The 27,407-nt window shown below is 40.9% G+C and overlaps 1 protein-coding gene across 2 annotated transcripts in view; it reads left to right on the top strand.

The window, feature by feature from the left end:
* Positions 1 to 27,102, top strand: part of lrrtm4l1 (leucine rich repeat transmembrane neuronal 4 like 1) — a 40,676-nt gene extending 13,574 nt beyond the window's left edge. Inside the window, exons 2-3 of one of the 2 annotated variants that reach the window (XR_004610632.1) lie at positions 4,909 to 6,605; positions 26,024 to 26,987. Coding sequence is in view for 1 of the 2 variants with exons in the window: in XM_034547119.1 (XP_034403010.1) it covers positions 4,909 to 6,539; positions 26,024 to 26,089 (1,697 nt within the window). In the remaining variant the exon portion in view is untranslated. Of the gene's footprint in view, positions 1 to 4,908; positions 6,606 to 26,023 lie in introns of both variants that reach the window. The other variant, XM_034547119.1, reaches the window with a different exon arrangement.
* Positions 27,103 to 27,407: the final 305 nt, after the last annotated feature.

The following is a 27,407-nucleotide window of genomic DNA, read 5'->3' on the forward strand; positions in this document are numbered from 1 at the left end:
TGATTGGTCATGCTCTACTAAGGCGAGATAGCCAGGTAAACAGATGTGTGTAGCTTACCACATTAGATCAAATCTCTTCTGGGGAGGGGGAGAAACTGATAGCAATCCTTGCCTGAACCATGTTTGCACATTTTATTCATATTTAATGTTCTAACTTTTCCTGCAGTGACGGATGTAGGGATGTAGATCTCTGTGCCGTTAGCTGTAATGGCCGTTCCAGGCAGCTATTTTCTGTGTTTTCTGTCGGTCAGACTCAGAGACGAGCATTTAAAATGATTAATGTATATTTGGAAAAGCTGTAGGAGGCTTGCACATCATGCCCAAATACAGGGTATGCATTCTGCCGGAGTCCTTGTTTCTTGCTTCTGACTGACTGGGTAATCAATCTGTGCTAAAGTGAAAGTCTCTCTTCATTCCGCTCTGTATAATCTCCCCTGGGAACCCGGAGTACACATGTCCAGTTAGTTGTTATTACTCTTCAGTCGACGCAGAGGTCCATGCTGAACCAACGTGTGCTAATTAAAGATAATGTCTTGCGGGGGCGTCAATGAGCCGGTGTCTGAAGGTTGTGGCTCGCTACCACATCGTACAGCCTGAAGCTTTGTACCATCTAAAATATATGTAAACCCTCAGGCTCGGTTTGATCCCAAATGTAGTTTTTGCGATATGACATAATGAGGTTTCCTTGACGGCTTCACAATGGACACATGATAATTCAAGGTGCCGCGGACGCTTCAGCTCACAGAGTACCTAATGGAGGTGATGCGTATCGTAGTCCGTCTGTTTGGGGCACTCAAGGGATTTTTTTTCCATCACATATTTTCACATAGCGTGCATCTACACATCTGCTTATTGTCTTTTCATGATAAACATATGTCCTTATGGAAGTTAGAGTTAGGTAACAAAACCACTTAGTAAGGTAGGAAAACAAAAGTGACTAGCGACTCACTTGACTAACAACACTTTCGACTCACGTGACTAACAACTCTATCGACTCACAACTCTAGCAACTCACGTGACTAACAACTCTATCGACTCACAACTCTAGCAACTCACGTGACTAACAACTCACGTGACTAACAACTCTTGCGACTCACAACTCTTGCGACTCACGTGACTAACAACTCTATCGACTCACGTGACTAACAACTCTAGCAACTCACGTGACACACAACTCTTTCGACTCACTCGACTAACAACTCTATCGACTCATGTGACTAACAACTCTAGCGACTCACTCGACTAACAACTCTAGCGACTCACGTGACTAACAACTCTAGTGACTCACGTGACTAACAACTCTAGCGACTCGCGTGACTAACAACTCTATCGACTCACGTGACTAACAACTCTAGTGACTCACGTGACTAACAACTCTAGTGACTCACGTGACTAACAACTCTAGTGACTCACGTGACTAACAACTATCGACTCACGTGACTGGTTGACTGATAACAGTTTTAGTTTCACATGCAACATGAACTCCTGGATGAAAGTCCTGTGTTCGTTCCTTGAGCTGTTTTTACTCACCTGTGCTTCTTTGGTAACTTTATGGCTCAAAACAAACCTGCCTGTACTGAGGTGTTGCATAGTGACACACAGGAAGTTTGTGATAATTTTAGATCATCTGTGACAGTGCATATTTGCTACCCATTTTAGCTAAAAAGTTTACCAGTGATGTGTGACATCCAAATATTTGTGATGTAATGATGCATAATAATGTGTTTCGCATACTTTCTGCCAGACGATGGAGGATTTATTTTTGTTACAACAGCAGGTCAGCACACAGAACAATTGTAATTTTCTGTACATGAAATACTTCTAGTCCTGGACCCTTGCTGTAGCCAGCTTTCTGAGGACTTGTCAATGTGAACATAAAGTGACTACTTCACGCAATATTGATCAAATTCCAAATTTGCATTTCAAAATGTCATTCCGTCTGTTTATCTTTAATAATCTCTGTCTGTTCACCAAGTTCTGGAAAGCAATATGTCTCTCCAAATGTTATGTATACAGAGTTGCACATTCTGCAAGTAATATGATCAGTATCTGTATTTGTATTCATCTCATTCACTTGCTGTCATTTTATTAACCTTGTCAAAAGTCAAACTTTAACTTCTTATGCATATGCAAAATCAAAACATTTGTGTGTGTTCTTGTACTTTTATTTTTTTGTGAGGACCAATTTGAGTGTTAGACCTTAAGAGTGAGGACATTTGATCCATTCCCTACCTCGACCAAGAGATGCTGTTTTGGGGTTAAGACTTGGTTTAATGGCTGAGGGTGATACTAAGTTTAGGTTTAGTTTAAGGTTAGGATAAATGTGTGTGTCCTGTACACGTAGTCAACTCCTTCCAACCCAAATACAGTTCTGTTGGCAACTAATAACGTTAAGCTAATAAAGTAAAGTCTCTAATATGCATGAATTGATGCTGATGTTTAATCATCATTTATTTTATATACTTGTTCTGTCAATATGTGTTTTTTCATATTTGCAACCCATGTGTATGAGAATAAATAGATGGAGGTATTTTTTGGTCATGTATAATATATGTAGAGCCTTGTAACCTAAATCATGTACAATACCAGCACTTTACAAACACAACTCAAATCAGTAATACAGGATGGAAAAAAGGAAAGCCACCCACTATTAAATATGTCATGAAAATACTCAAATAGGCTAAAAATGAATACCTTAAAATGTACCCCACTTAAGGAAATCATTTCTCTCTGAGATATAACAATCACACACACAATGTATAATATTAGTAATTCAACAACTGATAGTGCTCCCACCACTCAAATTACAAGATACCTGTGGCATCATTTATTATTAAAAACCACTAGACCTTGAAACCTATGAAATAAAAAAAGAAACTAATTAGATACAAGCTGTAACTACTACTTTATACATCTCCACAATGCTACTTGTCATTCCCGCCCTCACCTTCTCCCTATGTAGAACCATTGTCATTTCAGCCTGTCCAAACAAAAATTAAAACCCTGCCTCCCTTAATGCCCTTTTAGAAGAGCTTCTCATTGTTGATTTCAAAATCTGTCGCTGTTAACTGCAAAGCAGCTGCCGCAAAACCAAAGAGCAGATAGGTGCCTTGGGGGAGGTAAAAGTATATTTAAAAGCAGCGTTGTCCTGAGATATGAATATCCCGAGTCAGAGCATTACTCAGTGTGAGACCAGAAGAGAGCCCTCGGTCAAGGATGTGTGTCCTTGACATATAGTGCAGTCAGAATGTATTAGGTCAGTGACACATCCTTTAACTGTTGGATGTGTACTGCAATATGTACAATTTGAAATCAAACAAGATTATTTTGGTTAAAAAGTGTGAACTGTCAGCTTTCATTTTAAGTTTTTGCATCTGGTTACTGACATCGACAGGCAAAAACATTCAAACTCTTTGGCTATGGATAATCTTTGATTGCTTTGCCTGTATTTGAGGATTGTTGTACAACTGCATTGTTATATAATTGTAGGACTACTAAAAAAAGGTTGTTCAAACAAATTAGCTTATTGAGGGTACTTATAGTGATAAGTACCCTCAAGAAGCTAATTTGTCATTTGTTACATTTATATGAATTGTAAAGGTTATGGTTTCCATTGATCCAGATGAAAATATATGTATATCCAAACCAGCTCAATGCTGGTTCCATCAAGAGTGACACACCTTTTTTAAAGGCACAGCTCAACCTAAAATGAAAAAAAAGATGTTTTTCTTCTTACCTGTAGTGCTATTTATGATTTTTTTTGTTTGAGTTGCTTAGTTTTGGTGATATCGGCAGTACAGATGTCTGCCTTCTCTCCAATATAATGGAACAAGATAGCACTCGCCTTGAACCGCAATGTTCTTTCCAGAAATCAACACCCAGTTACTCAAGATAATGTACAGACCTTGTTGTGAGCAATTACATGGAGGAACTATTTTCATTCCACCAAACTACACCCGCACAGAAACATGCATCCATACCCGCACGTCACAGCTAAGCGATGATATTAATGTTTAAATCTCACAAGGTGGATTTTCTGCAACCAGGATTTCTGGAAAAAGAAATTGATCTTGAGTTTTTCAAATGTATTTGTGGGGTGGCCATTTGAGCAAGTGCCATCTTGTTATATTATATTCAACAGAAGGCAGACATTTCTAAGGCCGATATCACCAGCACATGACAACTCTCCACCAAACCAATCTAGATTGATGAATAGAACTACGTTTAAGAGGAAAATGTTAATCAAAATGTATGTTTAAAAACCTTCCCTGTACAATCAACATGGGGGTCATAGGGGTCTTGCAAATTGTGCCAAATGTCCAAAACTGAATGTTGAGGGCTGGTGCTTATCCTGAGAAAACAGTACTTTCATATGATCCTCTAAAACGTATTGACTCCTTGTTGGCTTTGTGAGTATTAGTATGTTTGAGGAGAGCAACATCACTTTTTTAGAAACGAGCATTGTGACCCATGATTAAAGGAAGACTAAAATGTGGTATGCAAAGGATAGATTGTGATTCTTGCTATGGCTGCGTTAACAATAAGTACCAGTATTGAAGGGAGAATAACCCAAATTATTATCGCAGAAAGAATTTTCCAAAAGTCGATATTTTTCAGAAAGCTTTAATGATGTTCTTCTGAAGATCATTCTTTTATTTAAAGCACCTGAGAGCATTTCAGATATATTTTTTTCATGTGCTTCTGGTACTATTTAACAATAAGCTTTGAAAAATCTTTCACTCACTAAATCTGTTGTAAAAGTTGTAAATCCTTTTTACTTCACAGAAGAAACTGCATGTTTTACTTATCTTTACTTATCTAAGGCTTGTCTGCATATAACTTCTAAAAATGTGACTTCAGTAAAATCCTTAAATTGCCCTCTTTCTTTTGTCTTATATTCTCTTATAGGTCCATTGCTGTGTTATGGAAGACTGAAACACCTCCTCTTTCCTCTTCTCCTTCTCTTGCGGGCTCCTCTGTTGTTCAGCTTTGGTGAACGCACCTGTCCCAATAGTTGCCGATGTGAGGGGAAAACAATCCATTGTGATTCAGCTGGCTTCTTAGATGTCCCAGAAAACATCTCGGTAGGCTGCCAAGGCCTCTCCCTGCGCTACAATGAACTGCACACCCTGCTGCCATATCAATTTGCTCACCTCGGCCAGCTTCTCTGGATATATTTGGACCATAATAAGATTTCAGCTGTTGACAGTCGAGCATTCCAGGGGGTCCGCAGGCTTAAAGAGCTGATACTGAGCTCCAACAGAATCACATCCCTGCACAACTCAACATTCCATGGAATTCCCAATCTCCGCAGTCTGGACTTGTCCTACAACAAATTAGAAATTCTGCAGCCAGGTCAATTCCATGGCTTGCGAAAATTACAAAACCTACACCTACGCTCAAATGGTCTCTCCAACATCCCAATCCGAGCATTCCTGGAGTGCCGAAGTTTGGAGTTTCTGGATTTGGGCTACAATCGAATCAAGGCTCTTACCCGTACCACCTTTTTGGGGCTGCAGAAGCTGATGGAGTTGCATCTGGAGCACAACCAGTTCTCACGGATCAACTTTTTTTTGTTTCCACGATTAGCCAACCTAAGATCACTCTATCTGCAGTGGAACCGCATTAGGGTGGTCAACCAGGGCCTTCCATGGACTTGGTATACACTGCAGAAACTTGATCTGTCTGGAAATGAAATCCAGATCCTAGACCCAGCTGTGTTTCACTGCTTGCCCAACCTTCAAGTCCTCAACCTGGAATCCAACAAACTGTCTAATGTGTCTCAGGAGGCAGTGTCAGCATGGATCTCACTGACCTCCATCAGCCTAGCAGGGAACATGTGGGATTGTGGAACTGGCATATGCCCACTTGTGGCTTGGTTGAGGAATTTCCGTGGTAGTAAAGACACCACGATGATATGCAGCAGCCCAAAGTATCTCCAGGGAGAAAAAATTATGGAAGCCACAAGGAACCATGGTATCTGTGAGGAAACTGATTATGTTCTGACTGAAACACCTTCACCAATGTCAGATCTCATTTCTGAAGCCACTGGTGAACCAACCTTTGCCCCTACTAGCGGCTCTCCACCTATGCCACCAGCCAGCACCTTTGGTCCTGTCCCACCATTTAGACCTCGACCAATTCCTCATCCTACCCTTCCAGGGTATATGAGCAAAGACCCCAAAAACTCAGTTACTCACACTCTACCCACTCCTATACCACCCCCAGAGATGGAGCACATGACTCTGCACAAAGTGGTGGTGGGCAGCGTGGCACTCTTCTTCACCATGTCCCTAATCTTGACAATTATCTACGTGTTCTGGCGGCGCTATCCAGGTGCAACCAGGTTGCTGCAGCAGCGATCCATGGTGGGGCGGAAGCGTCGCAAAAAGAGTCCAGAGCCAGAGCAGAACCTGAGCTCCCAACTCCAAGAGTATTACATGAGCTACAACCCTGCTGCCACACCAGAGGCATTGGAGGTGCTAGGCAATGGCACTGGTTCCTGCACATGCACAATTTCTGGCTCCAGGGAGTGTGAGGTATGATTCATCGCCTCAGCCCTAAAAATAAAAACTCAAAATCAAAATACAAGGCTCAACAGAGAGGTAAATCCTTTATCAAGTATGCCCTGTAAAAAGAAACTGTTGATTCACAGTTAAGCATATTTGACTCTTCACTCATAACACAATTGACTTCAAATGTTAGATGTGTCCAATTATTTAGGTTTAACTTTTAAAAACCTTAAAGTGGAAAACAGAAAATAACTAATCTGATCCAGGGAAAGCAATCTACAACATGGGTTCAGAGGGCCACTGTTTAACATTAACGCAGTACTCAATTGTTGTGTTCTCTGAGGTTAATTGTGTGTGGCTTTAACATGGTTTTCATCTTTGTATCAAATTGTTATTCTGAAGCTACTCTTTTTCAAATGTTCTTTGAGGTATGTTGACTTCAAGGGACCATGAATAATTGGACGCTGTCTAACTATTTTGACACTGCATCAGCATGGCATGGCAGAAGCCGTGTGCTTGTACCATATGTGTGTGTGTGTGTGTGTGTGTGTGTGTGTGTGTGTGTGTGGGGTGGGGAGTTTCGAGGGGGGTCTACAGACCTTAGATTATCTGGAAATGTGTATTTAATATACCAATACAAACCTGTGGATGTGAACTGTAAATGCCCTTCATGTTTCCCTGAGCTGTGTGGTGAGATTTATGGTAATCTGCACAGAGGAGAGGCACTACGGTAATCCCAAAGTGTATGATATGTCTTGAATGTGGATCACTCCGCTATGATAAGGAGCATATTTATAAACCAGGGTAATTACAGTCACTCGCCTCGTCTTTATCCCAGGAGGCATGGTTTGGGTGCACGCCTATGACAGTTAATGGGTGCTACAGGGTGCTTCCTTGTGATTAGTATTTAAGGAATACCCTATGCTGTAAAATATAGTAATACTACTAAAATCCTACATATTGTTCGAGCCACATTTATATTGTTACTGTTTCTGTGAATGAGAAAAAAAATACTCTGTATTTATTATTGTCATTATCTTTTATCCAGCTTTACTGCATAGGGAGGGCCAAATGGATACAAAGCATGTCAACCCACTTTGTAGAAGTCATACATCTCTTGATATTGACAATGGAGCAGATACAGCTTTTATCTTTTTGCATCGACTAACAATCTTCTCAAGCTCATACTTGCAATTACGGCAATTCCTGCTTGTGTACTGTGTTCAGAAGAAAAGCTTGACAGCTACAACAAAGTGGGTTTATTTCTTACTTTCTTATGTTCAGCTGGAACATTTGGAGCTATAGAGGAACTGTAGTGATTGCGCTGGATTATGGTGTTATGTTGCGCATAAGCAATTTTGAAAAGGCAATGGCAAAGAACATTATTGCGAGACCAAATTGATTCCGGTTTTATTCCGCCTGACTTGTGATGCCTATCTCCATGGCAGGGTGGGGAAGTTTCCATTTTTCATGTTAGCTGAGGAACACTCAATTTTGTGACAAAAGATGAGCCACAGCGTGGTTCAACACATAACTTTCAATTTGTGCTGAGTATGAACAGTAGCTTCAATGCTCTATTGTCCGGCCATATTTAGCAAATCACACATTGACCTCCTAACATGATCTCCATGGCATGCGTCTCATGGCAATACAGCATTGGCAGAAGTAATGATGTAGAAGAACGCTGTGTGCCTCTCTGAATTCAAAGTGAACCAATTCTATCCTACAATCCTTCTGGGGACGACCTCAAACGGGACAGAAAATTGATATTGTGATTATCTACGTTCCAAATGAGTCAGTAGCATACAAGTTAGCTGCTTTGTCGAATGGGGAGAGAAAGAAAAAAACACCTTTTGATGTATTTTTAACGAGAAATAAATACATTCTCATGTTTAGGTATAATCATTTTGAAGCTGCCATGCTCTAATATGAATATAATATAGTATGTCATAAGCAAATTCCCAACATGACGGATTTATTTCGGGCACGGCTGCAACCCTGCTGCGTTAGTCATACTTTTCGAGTCAATACGGAGCTTGACTTCACTCTGCTGGAAAACAAAAGAGGTGTTCTCATTCTCTCCTCCAACACTGCAAGTATTTCTGTAGCAATCAGCGTGATTGTATTGTGTGTCTCTACATACCCATAATCCAAATCCCCCCCATCTCGAGAACAATCTCTCCTTTTCAACATCACTGACAGGTGTCGACGCTAGTTTGCTGCCGGGTGGGCTCCGCACTGTTGCTTATTTCAGCCGTTTAATAATTGAGAAGCGGGCGTAAGCTGGGTTTAGTTTGATGAAAGTGGCATTTTTCTGGCCGGCTGTGCTTTTCATTATGAGTGTGCAGCGGCAGCAGTCTCTGTGGATGGCAATGTGCAAGAACAAAAGGCAACACATTCACCCTGCTGTAGGATTCAATGAGGTATTGACAAGGCATAGGATGCTATCAGAGCCCGGCAGGAGACGAGTTTGAACAGAACACTGTCTGTTTCACTTTGGGGCTGGATACTCCAAACTTAAAAGCTTCCTCAAACCCAGAAGGGGATCATATCTACTCTGATTTAGTCTTTTGCTCACGTAGACGTTGGGTGCAGAGACGCTGGGATTTTGCTGAGATCACCACCATCCATTCACGAATACCAAATTCACACCATATTGTACAAATGTTAATGTGATCAGTGGAATGGGAAATGCAGTTTAGGTCATCTCGAATGGGAGTAAGTTGGAATAAGCGAACAGCTACAACGTCTCCACTTGGAGAAAAGAACTACAGAAGTGTGAACAAATTGATAACAGAATGACTGCAAGGCTGTAAACATTAATAAAAGGAGGCTAATTAAAAAGCTAGCCTACACTGGTTATATCTATTAGGGCTGAACAATTACGTTATTTAATATTCAAGTACTATTTTCAATTCGCCAGAGCCACAATTGTAATTCTAAATGACATAATTAGCAGTGCCCTTATAACTCTAATATATATATATATATATATATATATATATATATATATATATATATATATATATATATATATATATATATATACTGTATATATATACTGTATATTTATATATATATATTTATTTATATTTATATTTATATTTATATATATATATATATATATGGCCTCGGCCACACAGCTATGTCCATACGCTACTCTCATGACGCATGCAACACACTGCCATAAAAGTCACATATGCATCAAACTGTTTCAACATCCTACAAATACAAGATTATTCAAGCTTGAAACACATATGCAGGAGAATTTATATTTAATAGGCCTATGGGAGAGAAAGAATCTGCCCATGTATTGAGGAAGTGGACGGTACACATTCATTTTGAAAGAGCATAATTATGCAACGTTACCACGCGAGTGAGGTAAACACAGAGGGAGTTTAGGAGCTTTAAAATATGCCCAAAACACAATTAGTGGTGCAGACTGCAATATGTATGCTATGTGATGTTATGTGACACTATTTTATTGTCCACCACTCAACTTTCTGCTGAATGACAATTGTATAACAAGACAGAATGAGGTTCACTCTGAGTTTTTCTGTAAATTCTTCTTTCGTGAGCTGATAAAACACAGTGGGACTGTTTATGAACTGGTAAACCAGGTTAGTAGTTAAATATTTAGTGTTGTTTTCAGACAGAAATGTCGTGGGGTATATTGGGATTTGTCTATAAAAAAAAAACACATTTCATGGCATAGTACTCTTGAGTTCTTTATTAATATCTGACTGTATTTCTACAACAATTACAATAAAGAACATGTATTATCAGCATGTTCAAAGGCTAAATAGAACATTTCCTCTCGAAAAATATGCTGATTGCATAAACTTATAATGCAGTCTCACGTTCAGATTATGTTCTAGATTTCTTTTTTTGGACGATAGGAAAAAGTAAGAAACCAACATCAATATCAGCAAGAGTTAATGTTAATAATACAGGTCAATACAATTGATTTACTCTATGCCTCCTTATAGTTTAACACTTTTTAATGATGACGATGCCTTGAGAGATGAATAACAATGTCTTTCAGACAGCATCAGTTACAAATACACCTCCGATGAGTTAAAAGAAAAGCAACTGGGAATACAAGAGTTTAATGTTGCTTTAGGGATGGTTACTGATGACTGATCATAAATAGGTACCGGTTCCAAAATGGTAAATTCAGTAATAACTAGTAAGCTATCGCACCAGTCGGTAATGCTATCTGTATTTGATTTCATTTATTCATTTAAAACTCAGCATTATCAGTTTGCCTGCTGAAATGCTCTGATGACTGGGTTAAATAACCAACGAGTCCTCTAATTAATTTTATTTAAAATTTTATTTTTGTATCTCGAACAACACATAAGCTATCAACAAGACAACATCATTTGTCTTCCAAGATAAAATTACTGACATTTGTAACATTTTGGTCTCCCTCTCGTTTCAAATCCAAGATGATATTCAATGTGGTTGCGCTTTGGTAAATTTAGGCACAAATATCAGGGGAACCTTCTTCGCCATGGTTACAAAGATAACTACTATTGTCAGGGAGCAGGAGGCCCTAATGGGACAGAATGTCATATTTTCTGGTGTTTTTATAAATGTTCTGTACCATATAGGCTGTACAGCCAATAATTAGATCTAGAACATTAATTATCTCTACCTCCCTGTAAACAGCAACTAAGAATAATAGGCCATGGTCATTTTCCAAAAAAGAAGAAGATATGGGCACATTGTGATACATTTGAGTCCATTTGGAATTATGAGGAGTATCTATAAGAGTCCTGGTAATCGTTGATATTGATCGGCAGCAAGGGCACCAATATTGGTACTGCTGGAATCCTACAATAATCGTCCCCAGTCATCATTTTGATGTGATTGATGGTTGAAATTGGACTACAGCATGCACAACTCTGAAAGGACGAATATATGACGGTACATACTTTGTTGGCAAACACAATCACAGAAGCAGTCTAAGAAAGCAACACTAGGTAAGTGACAAAACAATTGATTAGCCAGTTCACCGACCCCCTCCAGGCTTTCTCCTCAAGCACCTCCTTCCTGCTTCCTGGAAATATAGTGACCGTACGCCTCCTCCCCTTAGAAGAGAGAAGGATGTCACACAGCCTGCCACAGCACTCACTTTGCATGTCCCCTGGATAATTTCCCCTCCAGTTCCGTTTCCACTCCACAGGCGTTCCGCCAAAAAAACCATTTAGAAGAACACTTTCATTTCTCGGGTCCCTCTCCCATTTACTTCATCAGTTTTTAAGGAACCATTAAGAGCTTAAGTGCAAGCAGGCGTGGACCGCTGAGTGAGATCTCAAGGAAGTTGGTCTCAGAGCCCAGTTAAGACGTTTGTTCTCCGAGCCCAGCTACCCAAAAAGTATTCTCCCTTCAAGGCAGCTTTGAATGTGTACATCTTGAAATCTTGCTTTGAATTATTAAATTTGTCATATCTGTGATCAAGCAAGAGAAGAGTTTTAAAAGACTGAATTATTAAGAGTATTTTACAGTTTACAGAAAGCGATCCGTTTCTGGCCTCAGTGTGTGACTCTGGAGTTGGAGCGAGATCACGCTGCTCTCGTCAGCCAATAATTGAGCCGCTATTAAAGGGAACAGGGGGGCTAATTAGGACAAGATATATGTTTTTCTCTGCCTGGCTCAAGTGTTTTTCTGCTTGACGAAATAGAAGGAAACTGCAAAACACCTTGGTTTATCATCATTTGGTGAACGAACAGCTGCTCGGATGACAATGCCGGAAAAGCCTCTTGGGGAGAAGTATTTCCACTTATTCAGTGCAAACGCCTCTTAAATATCTCAGAGGGGCAATTTCATGCCATCTTCCCTCGATTGCTGGGTCATCCTCAAAAGAACTCCTCCTTGCATTAAGTACAGGATGATGATGCATGTGCTGAAATGTTGTAGACGTGGCTCTTTCTGCCCCAGGCCCTCCTCCTTTATTGCACATGCAGAAATACAGTCACACGTACTCCAAGACCCCAATGAGCCGTGTATTATTAGCAGCATCTGGAGCTTGGCTCGGCCCCGCAGCAAAGACAAATAGGGATCTTCTGTTTCCTGGATGTCACACACACAGAGAGAGGAGATTCTACAGCATGTTTTTTGAAACTGTGTATATGCATGTCTCTTTGTTTCCCAGGTTAACAAAGGAAAACAGGGCTCAGTTGCACCTTGTTAGAAAAAGATTCCCCGCATCTATTGCGCTCTCTATTGCCCCCAAATTGAATTGTATAAGCCCCACCTTTTTCCTCTTGCCAGGGGCTCTGGCTACCCCATCGTGCTTCGTCCTCAGATAACAGGAGTATCAACCCCCCCCACCCCCCTTCACGTGTTCTTTCAAAAGCCCCCAAACGTCTTTTTCTGCATGAATACATAACCGTCCCAGAAATGTACAGGGACTGAGAGGGGCTAAGTAACTGGCAGTATCATGACACTACGCCACTGAAAAGTGGAAGTGTAATTAAAGTGAACAACACGCCCACACAGTCTGTTTCCGAAAGTGCACACAACTTCACGGCTAGTAGTGAGCGCGCGATACAACGCTCAGACAATGAACTGATACATTGATGAGTTGCTTTACGAAACGTCCAGCCTTGACAAAAAAGATGACTGCGGTAAAGAAAGATACGGAATGGCATGCAACAAAGGTCCCTGGCCAAATTCGCAATATCGTGATTAGCGTCTTAAACACCCCCCCCCCCCCCCCCCCCCCCCCCCCCCTGTTTTCTTTGTCTCGTGTGATAGCAGAGAGGAATTCTTTTGGGTTTTACAATATATGCGTCCTGTCTGGCCGTGTGACAACCATCAATGTGAAGATGTCACCAAAGGCTTTGGGAAATTGCGATGGACTCTTTTTTGACAGTTTCTGACACATTAAAGACCAAGGGATTATTGAGAAACAAATATCCACAAGCTGCTGACAAACTCCTGGCCGTGAAGTTTGGAAGTTTATAAAAAACACCCGCAGTCCAGCCGAGTTTGATATGAGGCTTTGGCAGTCTTGAGTTTTTAAATTGAGTCGGTATCCTCCAATCTTCCACTCTTTTGCCATGCCGGCAGCTGTTTCAGGCTGCACTTCGGCGCAGCATCTCTTTGAGCTAAACGCTCATTCTAGCGTGGCACCGTGCTTGAACTGACAACGCTCAATGTTGACCTTGTTTGCCATCTGTGTTTCAGTCGTGGCAATCCATCCCAACACCTATGAGGACACACCAGTCCGCACCTGCAAGTGGTGGACTGGTTTACGGATTAAACCCTTAAATTGATAACATAAGCAAGCGATATTTACTCCAACAAGGAGTAAAAAATACACGCGGCCATTAACCCATTTTCCTGTATCAACCTTCTTCGCTCGGAGCACATTTGATTCCTGGTTCGCAGTTTTTTATCTGCAACATGTGAGCCAACTGAGTTGAGAGGATGAGGCGGAAATTAAGCCTGCAGGAATTCAGCTGGAATCATAAAAAGGAAGGAAGGAGGCTCCATGCCATTTCAATTGCTATTCATATACTTATGAGGTTGGACACTGCAAGAGGTGCCATGAAATCACCTCAATGCAGAGAGAGCGTGGCTGCAGCTCGTGACCAGTTTGAAGGTTTGAATAAAGCCGTCCTGCCACATTAATAATCCATTTATTCTTTGTTAGTAGTTTATAATTTAGCACAGTTCATTGTTTTGTGCTACAAGGCAAAATATGAGGTAAAAAAAATTAAATAAAACATGATCATTCGGTTCAAGTCAGAGAATATTAATGTTGTTGTTTTTCTTCTCTGGAGTGCCTCATTGTAAGGCGCCAGTATTATCAGACTCCTATTGGACGCTGTCTATACTATATAAGTTTGTCCTGTTTTTTTTAAAATCTTTTTGTTGCCGTTTTTGCTGAAAATGAACTGTATTTTACGAGTCACATTAATTTTAATTTCACAAGGATTTGGCTCCTACTCAGCAAATGTTTGAATTATTAAAGTGTTGTTCTCTGAAGGGAGCCGAGACATTTGCGGAGATTACATATCTTTTGAATGGCGCTCCCCTATAGGCATGTTCGTTTTGCTAGAATCAGGCTACAGCCACCCACGGAGGCTGCTCCTTTTTGGGGAACAGAGACGTCGAAATTTGCTTTTCTACTTTGAGAATATTTAAATTTGATGCCATCATAGGGGAGAATAAATATGGACAGACAGTTTTGTTTCGGATCTTGTAGTGTAAATGAAAACTGATTGCCATGTGTTATCAAGCATTCATAACTGTTTATACCACCGTTATGGACGTTAAAAATGTCTCCATATCGGCTCAGAAGTGCACAATATTATTTTATATTGTGTTATAAACTATTCGTTAATTGTTTATATACTGCTAATGCTTTTCAAGTAGACAGTATTGAAATGAAGAGTAACCATATCAATATTAGATCTGATTCAACTTTCAAATGCATTGTCACAGTAGGTACCAGTCCAATGAAATACTGTAGTAGTAGGAATGATATATAAATATGATCTTATATAAACATAATGAAGTGAAGACCCAGGTGGGTAGTGACAGAAATAAGCAACGCGTGATACATACAAAATATACAATAGTCATTTACAAAATGTAAAGCAGCTTTGAATGGTCTGATTGTGTTATCAGTATAAGTGGTGAGTCAAATGTCAGATTACTTTGACTAAACTGCTGGATCTGTGATGGGGTTGGCGTTACCAAATATGCAGTAATATCCATCCCTCAACATGTGTTGCCTTTTTTTTGCATGAGATTCTGATTTAAATATATTATTTTTTCGTTTTTTTCACATAATTCCTACCAAATCGATACCTCTCTCCTTTAATCAATTCTTGTAAAAAAACTAATAAAAATGTAAACAGCCTTTTGAAGAGGTTCCCCGTTGTGAGCTGTACAGCCTTTTTACTCCACACAAGGTGCTCATCCTGTACCAAAGGGGGGCTCTGCGCTTACTCAGAAAACACACCAAGATCAGCACCCCAGAGTCTGGTTCCATAAACTTCGAAACCCACTGCGGGAAGGAAGTAGTGCTGGAACTCGTGTGAAGAAATTATGACAAAAAAATGTTTCTAAATGTATTCATTTAAATTGACGCAGCTCCCGAGGGAGTCGGGGCTTTTCCTTTTAACTTCCTTTCCACGTTCCATTTGAGCCCCGGTAGTGTTTTCATACCAGGGCGCTTGAAAAAGTTCAAGGTATCACATTCAGGATCGTGATGTCATTTGGATTCCATATTCTGTTAAATGTCACATTATGCCCGCTATTTTTTTTTTTAACAGAGTATGACACTCGCTGGTAGTTGCTGTCGGAGTGCTAATTGCACAATTGCACCCTCTGGCAAGTGTCAACAGCCACTCTGGGAAGGGGAGGGAAATGGAGCTTTTGCAGTTCTTCAGGATCAAATCCAGTTCTATCAAAGTCTCGGCTGATTAGGAAACACGTGAACCTTTCATGAAGAACCTTTCACAAAAGGACAGGAAGGCACATTCCTACGCTTTGTACTTTAAACACATTGTTGTTACTGGCACGGCTTCGGCATGGCTGGGTTCCCTCTGAAATGAAGCCGATGCATTACTCAAGCTGAACTAATACAACTTAACTAAACATGCTTGTTGTTTTGGCCAGAAAACTAGAAAATAGAGGCAGAGTAGCATAACGATGAAACTGTGTTTGAGTTGTGTTGGATTAATGAGACTCTCAGCCACAGCCCTGTTATATTTGGATTCCTTTACATTTCCGTAGCATGTGACCAACCCTGAGATGCAAAAGAGGAGTTTTAACACCCTCTCATCCAAGCCGGGAAACCATTAACATTTAGCCCTCACATTACACCAAAACATTAAAAAATGACATTTATTTCTGAGATCAAAATCATACACCATCCAAAAGCTACACAGTTTCATGAAATAGTTTGAATAGTTTGACTCTGATCCTTATCAGAGCAATAGCAATATTTTAAAAGCAGCCTTTTTGATCAAAATGTCAGAGCCATTTTCGCTCTGGGGGTGTGGACGTGCTTTGCCCTCTTTCAATAAGTACCAGAAATGCAACTGAATGAGGCAACATTCACTAATTTAATATAATCTGAACATGCTTAACAGGAGTGCACCGCCTGTATGATTTAGATTAGTTTCCAATGAACCTTGAGTTGATTTAGATTTAGCTTTTTTTATGATCAGGCAGCTATCCAATTCATCCAAGATGCATGAGATAACATCAGATATCGATCTGAGGACGAATACGCCTCTGGGGGGCAAGGGGCTAGATTCCTCCAGTGTAACCAGCGGAGGCCAATTGTTTACAGTCCGAGTAGCAGCTTGAGATGCTGCACTGGAGTTGGAGTTGGATATGATGTGTGTACGACCACATTGTTTGACAAGTACCCAGCATACAAACTCATTTTAAAGCACTAAAAATCTAAATCGCCATCAGACGACGGCCGCTGGGTTCCACCAATTGCATTTCAGCCGATGCGTTCCGCCACACGGACTGTTTTCAACCAAAGCTCGCAAACCAGATCGCTTCCATTGCCAACATATTGTCCCGTTGCCTACAGATTCAACATGTGAACGGTTGTGTGAATGGCTCAATTTTGGGTCAATTTACTCCTGGAGTAGATGACGTTTACAGTATTTCATACCAAATGTGGCCCGTTCAACAGCCATTTCTTTCCATCTGGTTCACTTTATCTGCAGCCAGCTGTAAGCGTGCCATCATACAGCTATCAATATACAGTGTTTTTCACTCACCAACAGCTTTGCATGGTAACAATCAAATATTGGAGAAACAGCATATATAGTGTATACACACTACTGCAGCGTCGCATTATGAATAAACAATAGCCTCTTTTGAAAGGCTTAATTTGAGTTGACTGATTTCCATTTTACTTCTAATACAATTAGATTGTAGCAATATTTGTCCCAACGGAATATAATTAATCATCTAAAAAGGTTTTTATCATGATCATTACATTGAGTCCATTGTAATTTACATATTTCTCTGGTACTGATGCCAGAAATGCCCTCCTTTAAACAGTGGCCAAAATACTGTCCAGTAGGAATAATGGAATAATAAAAGTGTTCACAACAACTCTTTCAAGATTAATCATATTCAAATGCATTGTATTGCATCGAGACAGGCCTGAAGTCAACACGATTGATATTCTATATAAATATGTCAGTGTCAGAAGCAAAGATACAACCCCAATAAGTGACATATTCTCATTATTGGCAATAAATCATACTACTACTAACAGTATAGATCGCTGCACATTTTAGCACTAAACTGTATGAAGTCATGAACCAACAGTGTGCCGGTGGCAATGAGATATTCATGCTTATGAAACGTTAATAAATTGAACTGTCTGTGGCAAAAAGCTCTAATGAAGTCTAATTTGAAGCAGCTCTTTCTTTCCTCGATAAGTTATAATTGGGTAATTTCACACAGCAATTCATTCTGTCAAATATGTATCAGTTCAACTTCTAATGTTAATAATAGAAGATTAGAAAATGTACTTTAGTTTTGAGACACCTTTGCAGCTCGGGGTAATCACAGTATATTGCTGCTTTTTGACATATGACCCCGTATTCTCAAATACTCAAATAAGAAGCTTGTTTTTTCTTCAAAACAAGCTTTAAAAAACAGATGTAGAAGCTGAGTGTTAGTCACACAGAAGAACTGAAGGAACGTCCTGAGCTGAGGTGACAAAACGTGCAACGCCTTCAGTTTCCTGTCTGAGTCTCATAGCAGCACAGTGCACAGTAGGGATGGATGATTTGTTGATTTATGACAAGAAAAAATGGAAATTCTTCTGCAAACCAAAATGCAAATCTGTAGCCCTAATCATGTTAATTTGTTTAGAATGAGTTATAGAGTGGCCTTTTTTAGTGACCAGCTCAAGGTCCTAATAACCATGCTGTTTCATCAACATCCTTTTAGGTGGGTGGATTATATTGTTGTATAGCAAAGAAGAAGTGCTCCCTAACACAGAACTAGAAAGAAAAAAAGTGCTGCGTTCATATTTTTCATCAGTTACTGTTACTTATTTGAAAATAAATGCAATGCGGCATAATCTTCAGGCTGTGCTCAAATACTTGTGTGTTAAGAATCATAATGTAATTTAAAAGCATTAAAAAAAAAAACATTTCAGCAAACTATACACGCAAAGTTTATACATGGCAAAGTGCAAATCTGCAAATGTCTGAGGCAATGCAAATGGATTCGGCGAGGACAATGAAGGCCAAGGGCGCACAGAGGACACAGTTCATCAGCCCGATTGTCTGTCTGTAATGGAAACAAAGGCTTTAGCCTGAGGGTAGAATCTGCAACAGTCTATCAATATGGTGGTGAGGATCCTTCATAATCCTGCTCCTTCTGGTCTAAAGTGGGGAGTTCAGATCAGATGGTCCGCTGCTCTCTGGAGGCCAATACGGTCCTGGAGGGGGGGCGATGCCTTCTGTTGGAACAACCCGTTCTCAGTCACCACCGCGTCACACATTGATTGACGCACGAGGCACCCTTTAGCCGTCGTGTGAAATGCTCAGGGCGCTGCAGTGGAACCCCCACCGGGCCGGCGTGAGACGGTCAGAGCAACTGAACACGTATAACGAGAAGGGAAAGTCCACTTAGAGAGGCGGTCTGGGAGGATGGATGCGTCCGACAAACACAGAGTTTGACCCAGGAGACGGCTGTTTGTGTCCTGTGCGAAAACCACGTTTAACATATTTGACCGTAGTTTGCTGCATACGAAAAAAAAGGTAGTGAGAAGCACACTTATTCAATATAACGCAAACTTATTTCAACACAAACCATGATCTTTTCTGTCCGTGCCTTCCCTGACACGTCCAACGGCGATGCCAGAGCGTTATAGTTTAAAGAGCCTCGGAAACAACCTTCCGTATTGGACGAGTTGGGAGAGAGAACGTTTGGTTGGGATGCTTTCCAAAAGCACCACAGGAGACGGTCTGACAAAATGTCACTTTGCGTGTACTTTGATGAACATTAATTTGTCTAACTGAATGAAGAAAACATACACATAAGCTACACACGCTGGTGATGCTAGGGGACAGTTCCCAGCAGCAGGATCAGCTCCTCGGAGAGCTACAAAAACGTGCTTCTGCGGCTGGGCGCTGGCTCATAGTAAAGCCAGATTTACACATTAAATGGTGAGGATAATACACGTACACAAAGTTCCATTAATTGTGGGTAAATGTCTTTATTTCGTTGTCGTTCTCAGTCATGTTGTCGAGGGTGCAACACTGTTCTGTATTCTTCGCAGTGCGTTCATTAATTCAGAGCAGAGGATCACGGACGCTTTGTGTGATGAAACTTCTTTTCAAAGGTGTTGGAGACTTTCAAAAAAGCAGAAATCCTTGCACAGTCATGTACTTGTAAAGCTGCTTTCAGCCCTTTCATGTTAAGCCAGACTACATGCTGCCCGGCAACACAAACCGAAGGAATTCTAAAAAGGCACAGGAATATTTGGTGATATTTATAACAAAAGGGCAAGAGCAAGAATGAGTTATAAAAAAAAGAAATCATACATAAAAGATTTTTTATTGAGGACTAAGTTTGTTTGCAACTGTGTATTCAGGGGTAATATTAGTAATGGGTGTGCCTATATGGGTATGATGCCTTAGTATAGATACATGTATCCTAACGAGGGTAAGAAATCATTGTCTTGCTTTTTGTATACATTTACATACGTATCTTTATTGTTTTGTATTCATTGTGCATCACATGTAATATTCATAGAGAGACTTGGTGTGTGTGTGTGTGTGTGGGGGGGGGGGGCGGGGGGGGGTGAAACCTGCTGCTTTTAATGTGGTCATCCATCACCTGCATAAATCACAATCATCATAAATCATAACTCTCCGGGCACTGATAAACATGCATGTGCATGCACTTATGGATATATGCGCGCACGACTGAGACCTGTCGTCAGCCACAACGCACTAGACCAGATTTCCTCGGGGAGACCTTAAGAGCTCCACCACAGGTTTTCATCGCATTGTTTAATGCTTACACGCACACAACGTCGCTCTCTATTCAACTTCAAAATGATTCTCTTTGAGAGCAGCTTACCGTCACCGGCCCACTTGAATACGTGTCATTATGCCCTTGCGTCTAATGACATGTATTTTGTGTCGTTTGAAACGGGGATAGTGTGGAGCGCGGACGCACTCAAGCTCAGTTGAGCTTATTTCTTTTACTCTCAGATACTGCGGTGACTCAACACGCAGGCATTAAAACAAAAATGTATTCGGGTTACGCAGAAATGTGTACATTTTTTTAGAATATCGTTCACTAGAATTTCCAACGTGGCCGGATGGTAGTTGTTCCTGTTTGAATTGGTTGATGATGTCGCCCCATGAAAGTGGAAGTGACAGGTGGTACGAGGAGGAGGAGACATTGATTGATTGCATGATGCTTGTGTGCTATGATATCCATCCAGTTCACTCGCCATATGTTTTCCGTAATAAAAGTCATATATTATGGCAGGAGGCAAAATATTGCAGTTACTGTCAATATTTGTTACATACACGTCCATTCTTGCTCTTAGCATATCAATATGGGAACATATAACAGAAACGGGCACGCTTTTCAAAACGCACAACTGTGTTGGAAACTATTCTTAATTGGTATTCTCTACCTATTCATTTGTTTGAGATGCTTTTTTTGGAAATAACAATTTGTAAAGACAATTTAATTTCCCCACGATACAAGTATTGCATCAATAATGTTTTATAAATGTAATAGACCCGGCATGGCGGCTGGGAACTTGCTGAGATCACAATTACATTTTGTCAGACCATTAACAGGAAGTCCATTAATCTACCTTTCATTTCCACTCAAAGCTGTCAGTCTTTCAAAGAGAGAGTCCCAATTACTCAACGGATATTTACCGACACCTTCGTTCCCAGAGACCAATCTACCGTTGTGTCCCGTTACCGGCGACCGAAACAGCAAACACAGTGCCGCAGCTTGTAAATACATAAACATCACTCGGTCCTGGTTAATCAGAGGATTGAGTGTGTGTTTGTGTCGGGGAGAGAGAGCGAGGGCTTAAGAGAAACAAAAAAAGTGTAAGTATGTTGTGTTGCCGAGATCAAGAGCTTATACAGGCCTCAGCTCCTCGGGAGGAGCGCCCCTTTTCTTAAAGAAGGAATAAGCTCGGTCGTGATGCTTTAATTTGTGTCGTTTGTTGGGATTGGAGCTGATCCACGTCGAACATTATTTCATTTTATTGTCGGAGCGCGAGGATCTAAAACAGACATGCGACCACACACACACACACACACACTATACGTATGCACATAATGAACACACATTAGCGACTGTTCATGCAGACATACATATGTACATACCGGACCAAGTTGCAGCGCACACTGTAATTGTCTCATTAACTTTTGGTAAAGAGAGTCTGGCTCTCCTTTCGTGGTTGCTAGGGGAACAAGGGCAACGAGTTCGGGAGACGGAACCGGCTCGTTGAACATAATCAGAACATAAACCCTTTTGCTATAATCAGAGCAAAGTAATTACATCATGTATAAAACATGTTAATTAGCGTCCTAATTAAAACCACGTGAAGGCGTTTTGAAAGTAGGGACGGCTCTGGACACGTAACCTGAGTTCTTTGAAAGACCCAAACTTGAGTTTTGGAAGTGGTTTCCCATTTGGAATGCATTTATGATTATACGCATCTTTTATGATTCATAGTTTTGGTTTGTTGTGTACGCAATGATTTCGGAGGTCTACTGTTTTTTTGTTTTCACTCCCAAAAAAATACCTGGGTTTGTTTTTCAGTAGTAGAAAGATAAGTTGTTTCCCAGCTGTAAGTGGACTTACCGCTGTAATTTAAGTAAAAGGCAAGTAAACAAAGTCCTCTTGTGGTGTCCACAGTCCTGTACGTGACATTTCAATTTAACAGACAATGCATTTTGGAGCTTTGTTCTGATGTTTAAGATCATATTGCTTGGGCCAATGTCAGAGGATTGCTGAACTTAATTAACAACTTAATTAAAACGTTGGTCTTGGTGAACAAAGAGCATAACTCTACTGTCTTTGACACATGATTGACAGTGTGTAATAAAGAAAATAAAGATCCTTAATTAACTTTCCAAAAAATGGATGAATTAAGATTGTGAACATTTTCAATTAAAATAAAGAATATAAGAAAAAACAACTAAAGACCAAGCAAACGCAACATTGTATTAATAATGAATATTCAAGCAAACATAACTTCTATTTTAGATTTGAGGATCCCCAAAATAGATCAGTTTTCTGTGTTTTTGTTGAAATAATAATGTATCCTCATATGTCCATATGACATTCATAAACAAAAACTCATGGTCAAACCCAGCAGGTCCTCGAGCATGTGCCCCTGGAGAATTATTGGATTAGTCTTACTGCAAATGCACAAGCATCTTTGTGGTTCATGTACAGACCTCTTCAATAATGACATCTACATCTATATTCTATGTTCATTTTGTACAGTACTTTGAATGCTATCACACCAGAGTCTGGTTTAGATTAGCAGGAGTTCTTACTTTTAATGTCACGCACTAAAGGCTGATGGGATGTAGACGGGCTTCCCGAGGGTATATTGTCATCGGGTGGCCCGGAAAGGACAGTGTTTGTTTGTCCATGAGGAAAATGAAGCCGCTGTCTCTAAGACTCATTTAAATCAGACTCAAATGTTCAGGATGCTCGTGGCTTGTCTCTGAGGCCGAGCAGACGACTTGTGGCCCAGTGACACAGGTTCTCAGAGATCTTGAACAGTGTAAATAGCCAAAGGCTACACTTCTACCACGCGCCGCCATGCTGCATCGGTGGGAAGGAAGGACCCCCGGATCATAATGTCTGCCAAGTTCACCCTGGGCCCTCGCCAGCTTGTCGGAACTCCCACTTTCTCTATAACCGAGGAAGCTACCTTCTCCTTTGCTTTTGCAGCATTTTCAGAGGCTGCCACAGGGAGACAGTTGCTCCTTCAGATCCATTAAAGATGTCTCGCTCCGTTGTGAAAAGGCCACTAGTGCAATCCAAGTGCCTCAGATGTCAATGCCAGAGAACCGGCAGCAAAACATTGGAGTAAAGCTCCGCGCCTGAGAGTGTAAGAGTGCAGCCCGTGTCCCCGGTGAAAGGTGACAAGACCTCCTCGTGGAAACATTCCTCGTCGCCGTGAAGGAGGCGAGCAGTCAGCCTCGACCGCCGGCAGCAGACGTGATGAGGATTGGTGGACACCGGGCAATGCATATTTATATATGCCCGGTGCGTCCTCTCATGCAAAGTGATGTAAAAAAAAAATGACATTAAAAAGAAAAGTGCTGTCTACCACTTTATGGCTGAAAGCCATCAAAAGACTTTTTGGCTGTTTGCGAGGCTTGTTTTAAGAGGCGCGAGCAGTAGAGGGAATTCCGGCGCTCCTCATTAACGAAACACTTTGAAGAAAATCATGTTGAAGCATAATGAGTTTTTTCGCAAATAAAACAGCTCAGCTGTGTCGTGAAGCACGCATTTGTGCGGGGGAGGGGGGGGGCTGAAATACCTAAATGATACAATATGACGGCAACACATTTACAGAAAAGACAATAAAGGAAATTGCTTATGTTGCTGTGTTGTGAACATTGTGGTCTTTTACCAACAAATGAAGCATAATTGAGGCGGCACAAGAGCCGGCCCTGTAACCACCATCTTACACGCGCTCCTGCAGTCGCTCCACCAAGGGGCTCGAATCAGAGCGATGTGACAGCGAATTACTTTCCATTTGCCGCCATGTCACTGCATTTGACCGGTTTAATTCTGATTCTTCAAAGCATGCAACTAAAAAAAAGTTGAGCCAATGAGGGGGGGGGGGGGGGGGGGGGGGGGGGGGGGGGGGGGGTGGGATGAAGAAAACAAACCAATCATACCAGGCAGAATGTTGTATAACTTGCCATTGAGACCACATGCCTAAATACAAATATATCAAAATATAAACGGTACACACTCGTGTTACTTACATAATAATGGATTTCCTGTATCCTCTCAAGGCCAGCTCATGCAAAGAAGTGTCATATTAAATCCTGTGTAATGACAACATTTAAAAGGGTAGATGATCTGCTAATTTCATTTCTGTTTAAGTGCGTGGGTGTGTGTGTGTGTGTGTGTGTGTCGCTTGCTGCTCAGAGTTCACCTCAACGCGCACATGTTCACAGCCGTTTCTGAGCTTTTTTTTTTTTTTACGCTGCCACTCGCTTCTGTTTTTGTGCTCCGGTGGAAATTGTCCTAAGGTACGGACAATTTGTGCTGGCGGCCGTCTTCCCTTCACTCACATCCAACTGAGGACGGAGATAAAGAGTTGAGTGAAGGCTTATCAGCCCGCTTGATAACGCTTAAATAAAAGTCGTGCTCAGGGCATACTCGTCTGAAACCCGGCGTTACAGAGATCCGCTTCACGCCGACATCAATCTCGACTCGAGTCGTACAAAAGTCGATCCGGGATAATTTTTGCAGCAGGTTCTGAAAGCTTTAGAAATTTGCTTCGCCTGGCAAAACAAGGTTGATGTGGATTACCTGTAGCCAAGTTTGCAAAAAAAAAAGCCTCTTTCAAAAGGTGAAGATATAAATGCAGGCTCTGTGTTTCACTCGCCGCATCTTCAATCCAAAAGTTCAAAGCTCTCAAATGAGAGTAAAATGTGAAAAGAGAATTTGCAAGCTCGAGTTGTTGACCTGTGTCCCAAATTATTCACTTATCGTGATTTCTAATTTACTGTTTCTGGTGGTACGAATATGCGAAGTGATAGGAATGAGCCAGTTCATTTTAGGAACATTTATTATGTAATTGTAACCTGCATTGGGAATACACAGAACATTTATAAGCACCCTATTTTTTTGTCATTATTGAAAACGTATTGAAACATAACACAATGTGTTCTTTCTGTATCATTTTATTTTGTACATACAATTGAAATGTCATTTTAAATGCAGCATGTGAGAACTGCGTCGCTAAAGGAAAACCATCCATCTGAAAAACAAAATTAAAAAAACAAAAAGTAACATCTCTTGCATACGCTGACGAGAGGATAATTAGAATATCTATTGTTGCAAACAAGCCGACGTCATGTGACAAACAATTTTAGGTGAGCGGGTTCAATTAATTACATTTCTCTTTATTGAATGAGTTCATCCAAAAGAAAAAAATGTTCAGCACACATACTCGCACGAGTTCTCTGTGTTAAGCGTTCATTTTAATCTCAGCCTGGGACATTGGGGAGGTCTCTCCACCTCAGCCTTCTAAGCTATCTAACTACGTGGGATTTCATCATCTGCTTAATTGCCTCCCCTAATTTGCTTTGCTGGCTCTGTCACAACCCCATTGTGCTGTTATCAAATCACTGGACACTGCAATTAACTTTACATTGTTACCACTACTTCTATAACTGGCACAGACCAGCTGTTAAATGGATTTCACTACATTGTCTTTTTTTGTTCTCCTTTTGTTCTTTCCTTTGCAGAATGAGCTACACGTGCCACGCCCTCATACCTGGTGCCTGGCTGGGAGATGTGCCGACCATCCATAACCCTGAAAGCTTCGGATTGGTGCAGCAAAGCACTCTGAAACGGGGGGGACGCAGGAGAGAGAGAGAGACGTGTGCAGAGAGAAGCCATCGTTCACATGCAAGGATACATTTTGAGATGGTCCTCCCACGCTAAGGGGCATCCACTGACCCAAGACAAACGGGAGATAACGCTGTCTTTTTTTTTCTTTTTCTTACGATTTTATAATGTCTTCTTCTTTCTTTTTGTTTTTCGACCTGTGGTCTTTGGTCATCCGCTTTGCTGCATCCCGTCGCGATTCATCACCACACAAACACTGACACAGATGGCTGTGGATATGCGGCCCTATGATGGATAGCAGACACTCGGAAAGAAGGCTCATGGGCACTAATGGATGGTTATAACCAACATGGGAGCTTATTGTATAGACTTTAATAGCGTATTGTCTCCACGAGGACAATGTGGCATTGTGTTAAAAAGAGGCGAGAGACTGTACAAATTCAAGAGGCTTTAAAAAGTGTAAACTGAGCAAAGAATCACTAATGAAAATGCACTGACGAGGTGGCTCTGACCGCTCCGCTAACACAGCTGTGTATAATTTAAAGTGGGTTTCCTTATTTTTGATTCCATATTGAGCATCACGTTAATCACCTTTCAACACTTCTATTTTGTAAGAAAGACTAATCGAAGGCTAGGATGGTGTAAATGTGCCTCGCTTTGGAGCAGAAACATTATAAAACGAGGAGAGTCTGTGCGCCTGTCTGGTTTCCACCGATCCGCTCCATCAGGTGGAAGTCGAGGCAGCAGCTGGGAGATAGTTTGAAGCCTGTGAAAAGTCGCCAGATGGGAAAGCAAACTATCCCCCAGCCAAATGACCTATGGGGAAGTTTTTTGGTTTGGTTGTTTGTTTGGAGTTTTCTTAAAAAACAAAAGAAGAAAAAAAAAAAAATGTTCAAAGTTGTTTCTAATTGCAATCAAACCCTCGACTACTTAGTTTGATTTTGAGGACAGTAAGGGCAATCAGAAGCAAAGGAGGAAAAAAGAAGAAAAAAAAAAAGCTCTCATCAAGAGGGTTAAAGTGTAATTTTCTGGAATTATAATGTTGTTAATGTTGTACTTTATGAATATGTGTTTCTGCCATTTTCAACACCAAATACCAAAGAGCCAAATGGAGCATTTTTTTTTGGCTCTCCTAACCAATGGGGTGGAACATGTCCGGGAGTCGCGCTCATAAAAGAAATCCACGACGAATCAAAAACAAGCCTCAACTTTCCCCCCCGCCCAGCAGTGCTCTGTTACCCCATTGGCTTTCTTTGTTTTCCTTTCATTTTTTTTTTCTAC

The sequence above is a fragment of the Cyclopterus lumpus genome, chromosome 12, assembly GCF_009769545.1.
Source record: "Cyclopterus lumpus isolate fCycLum1 chromosome 12, fCycLum1.pri, whole genome shotgun sequence".
Taxonomy (NCBI): Eukaryota; Metazoa; Chordata; class Actinopteri; order Perciformes; family Cyclopteridae; genus Cyclopterus; species Cyclopterus lumpus.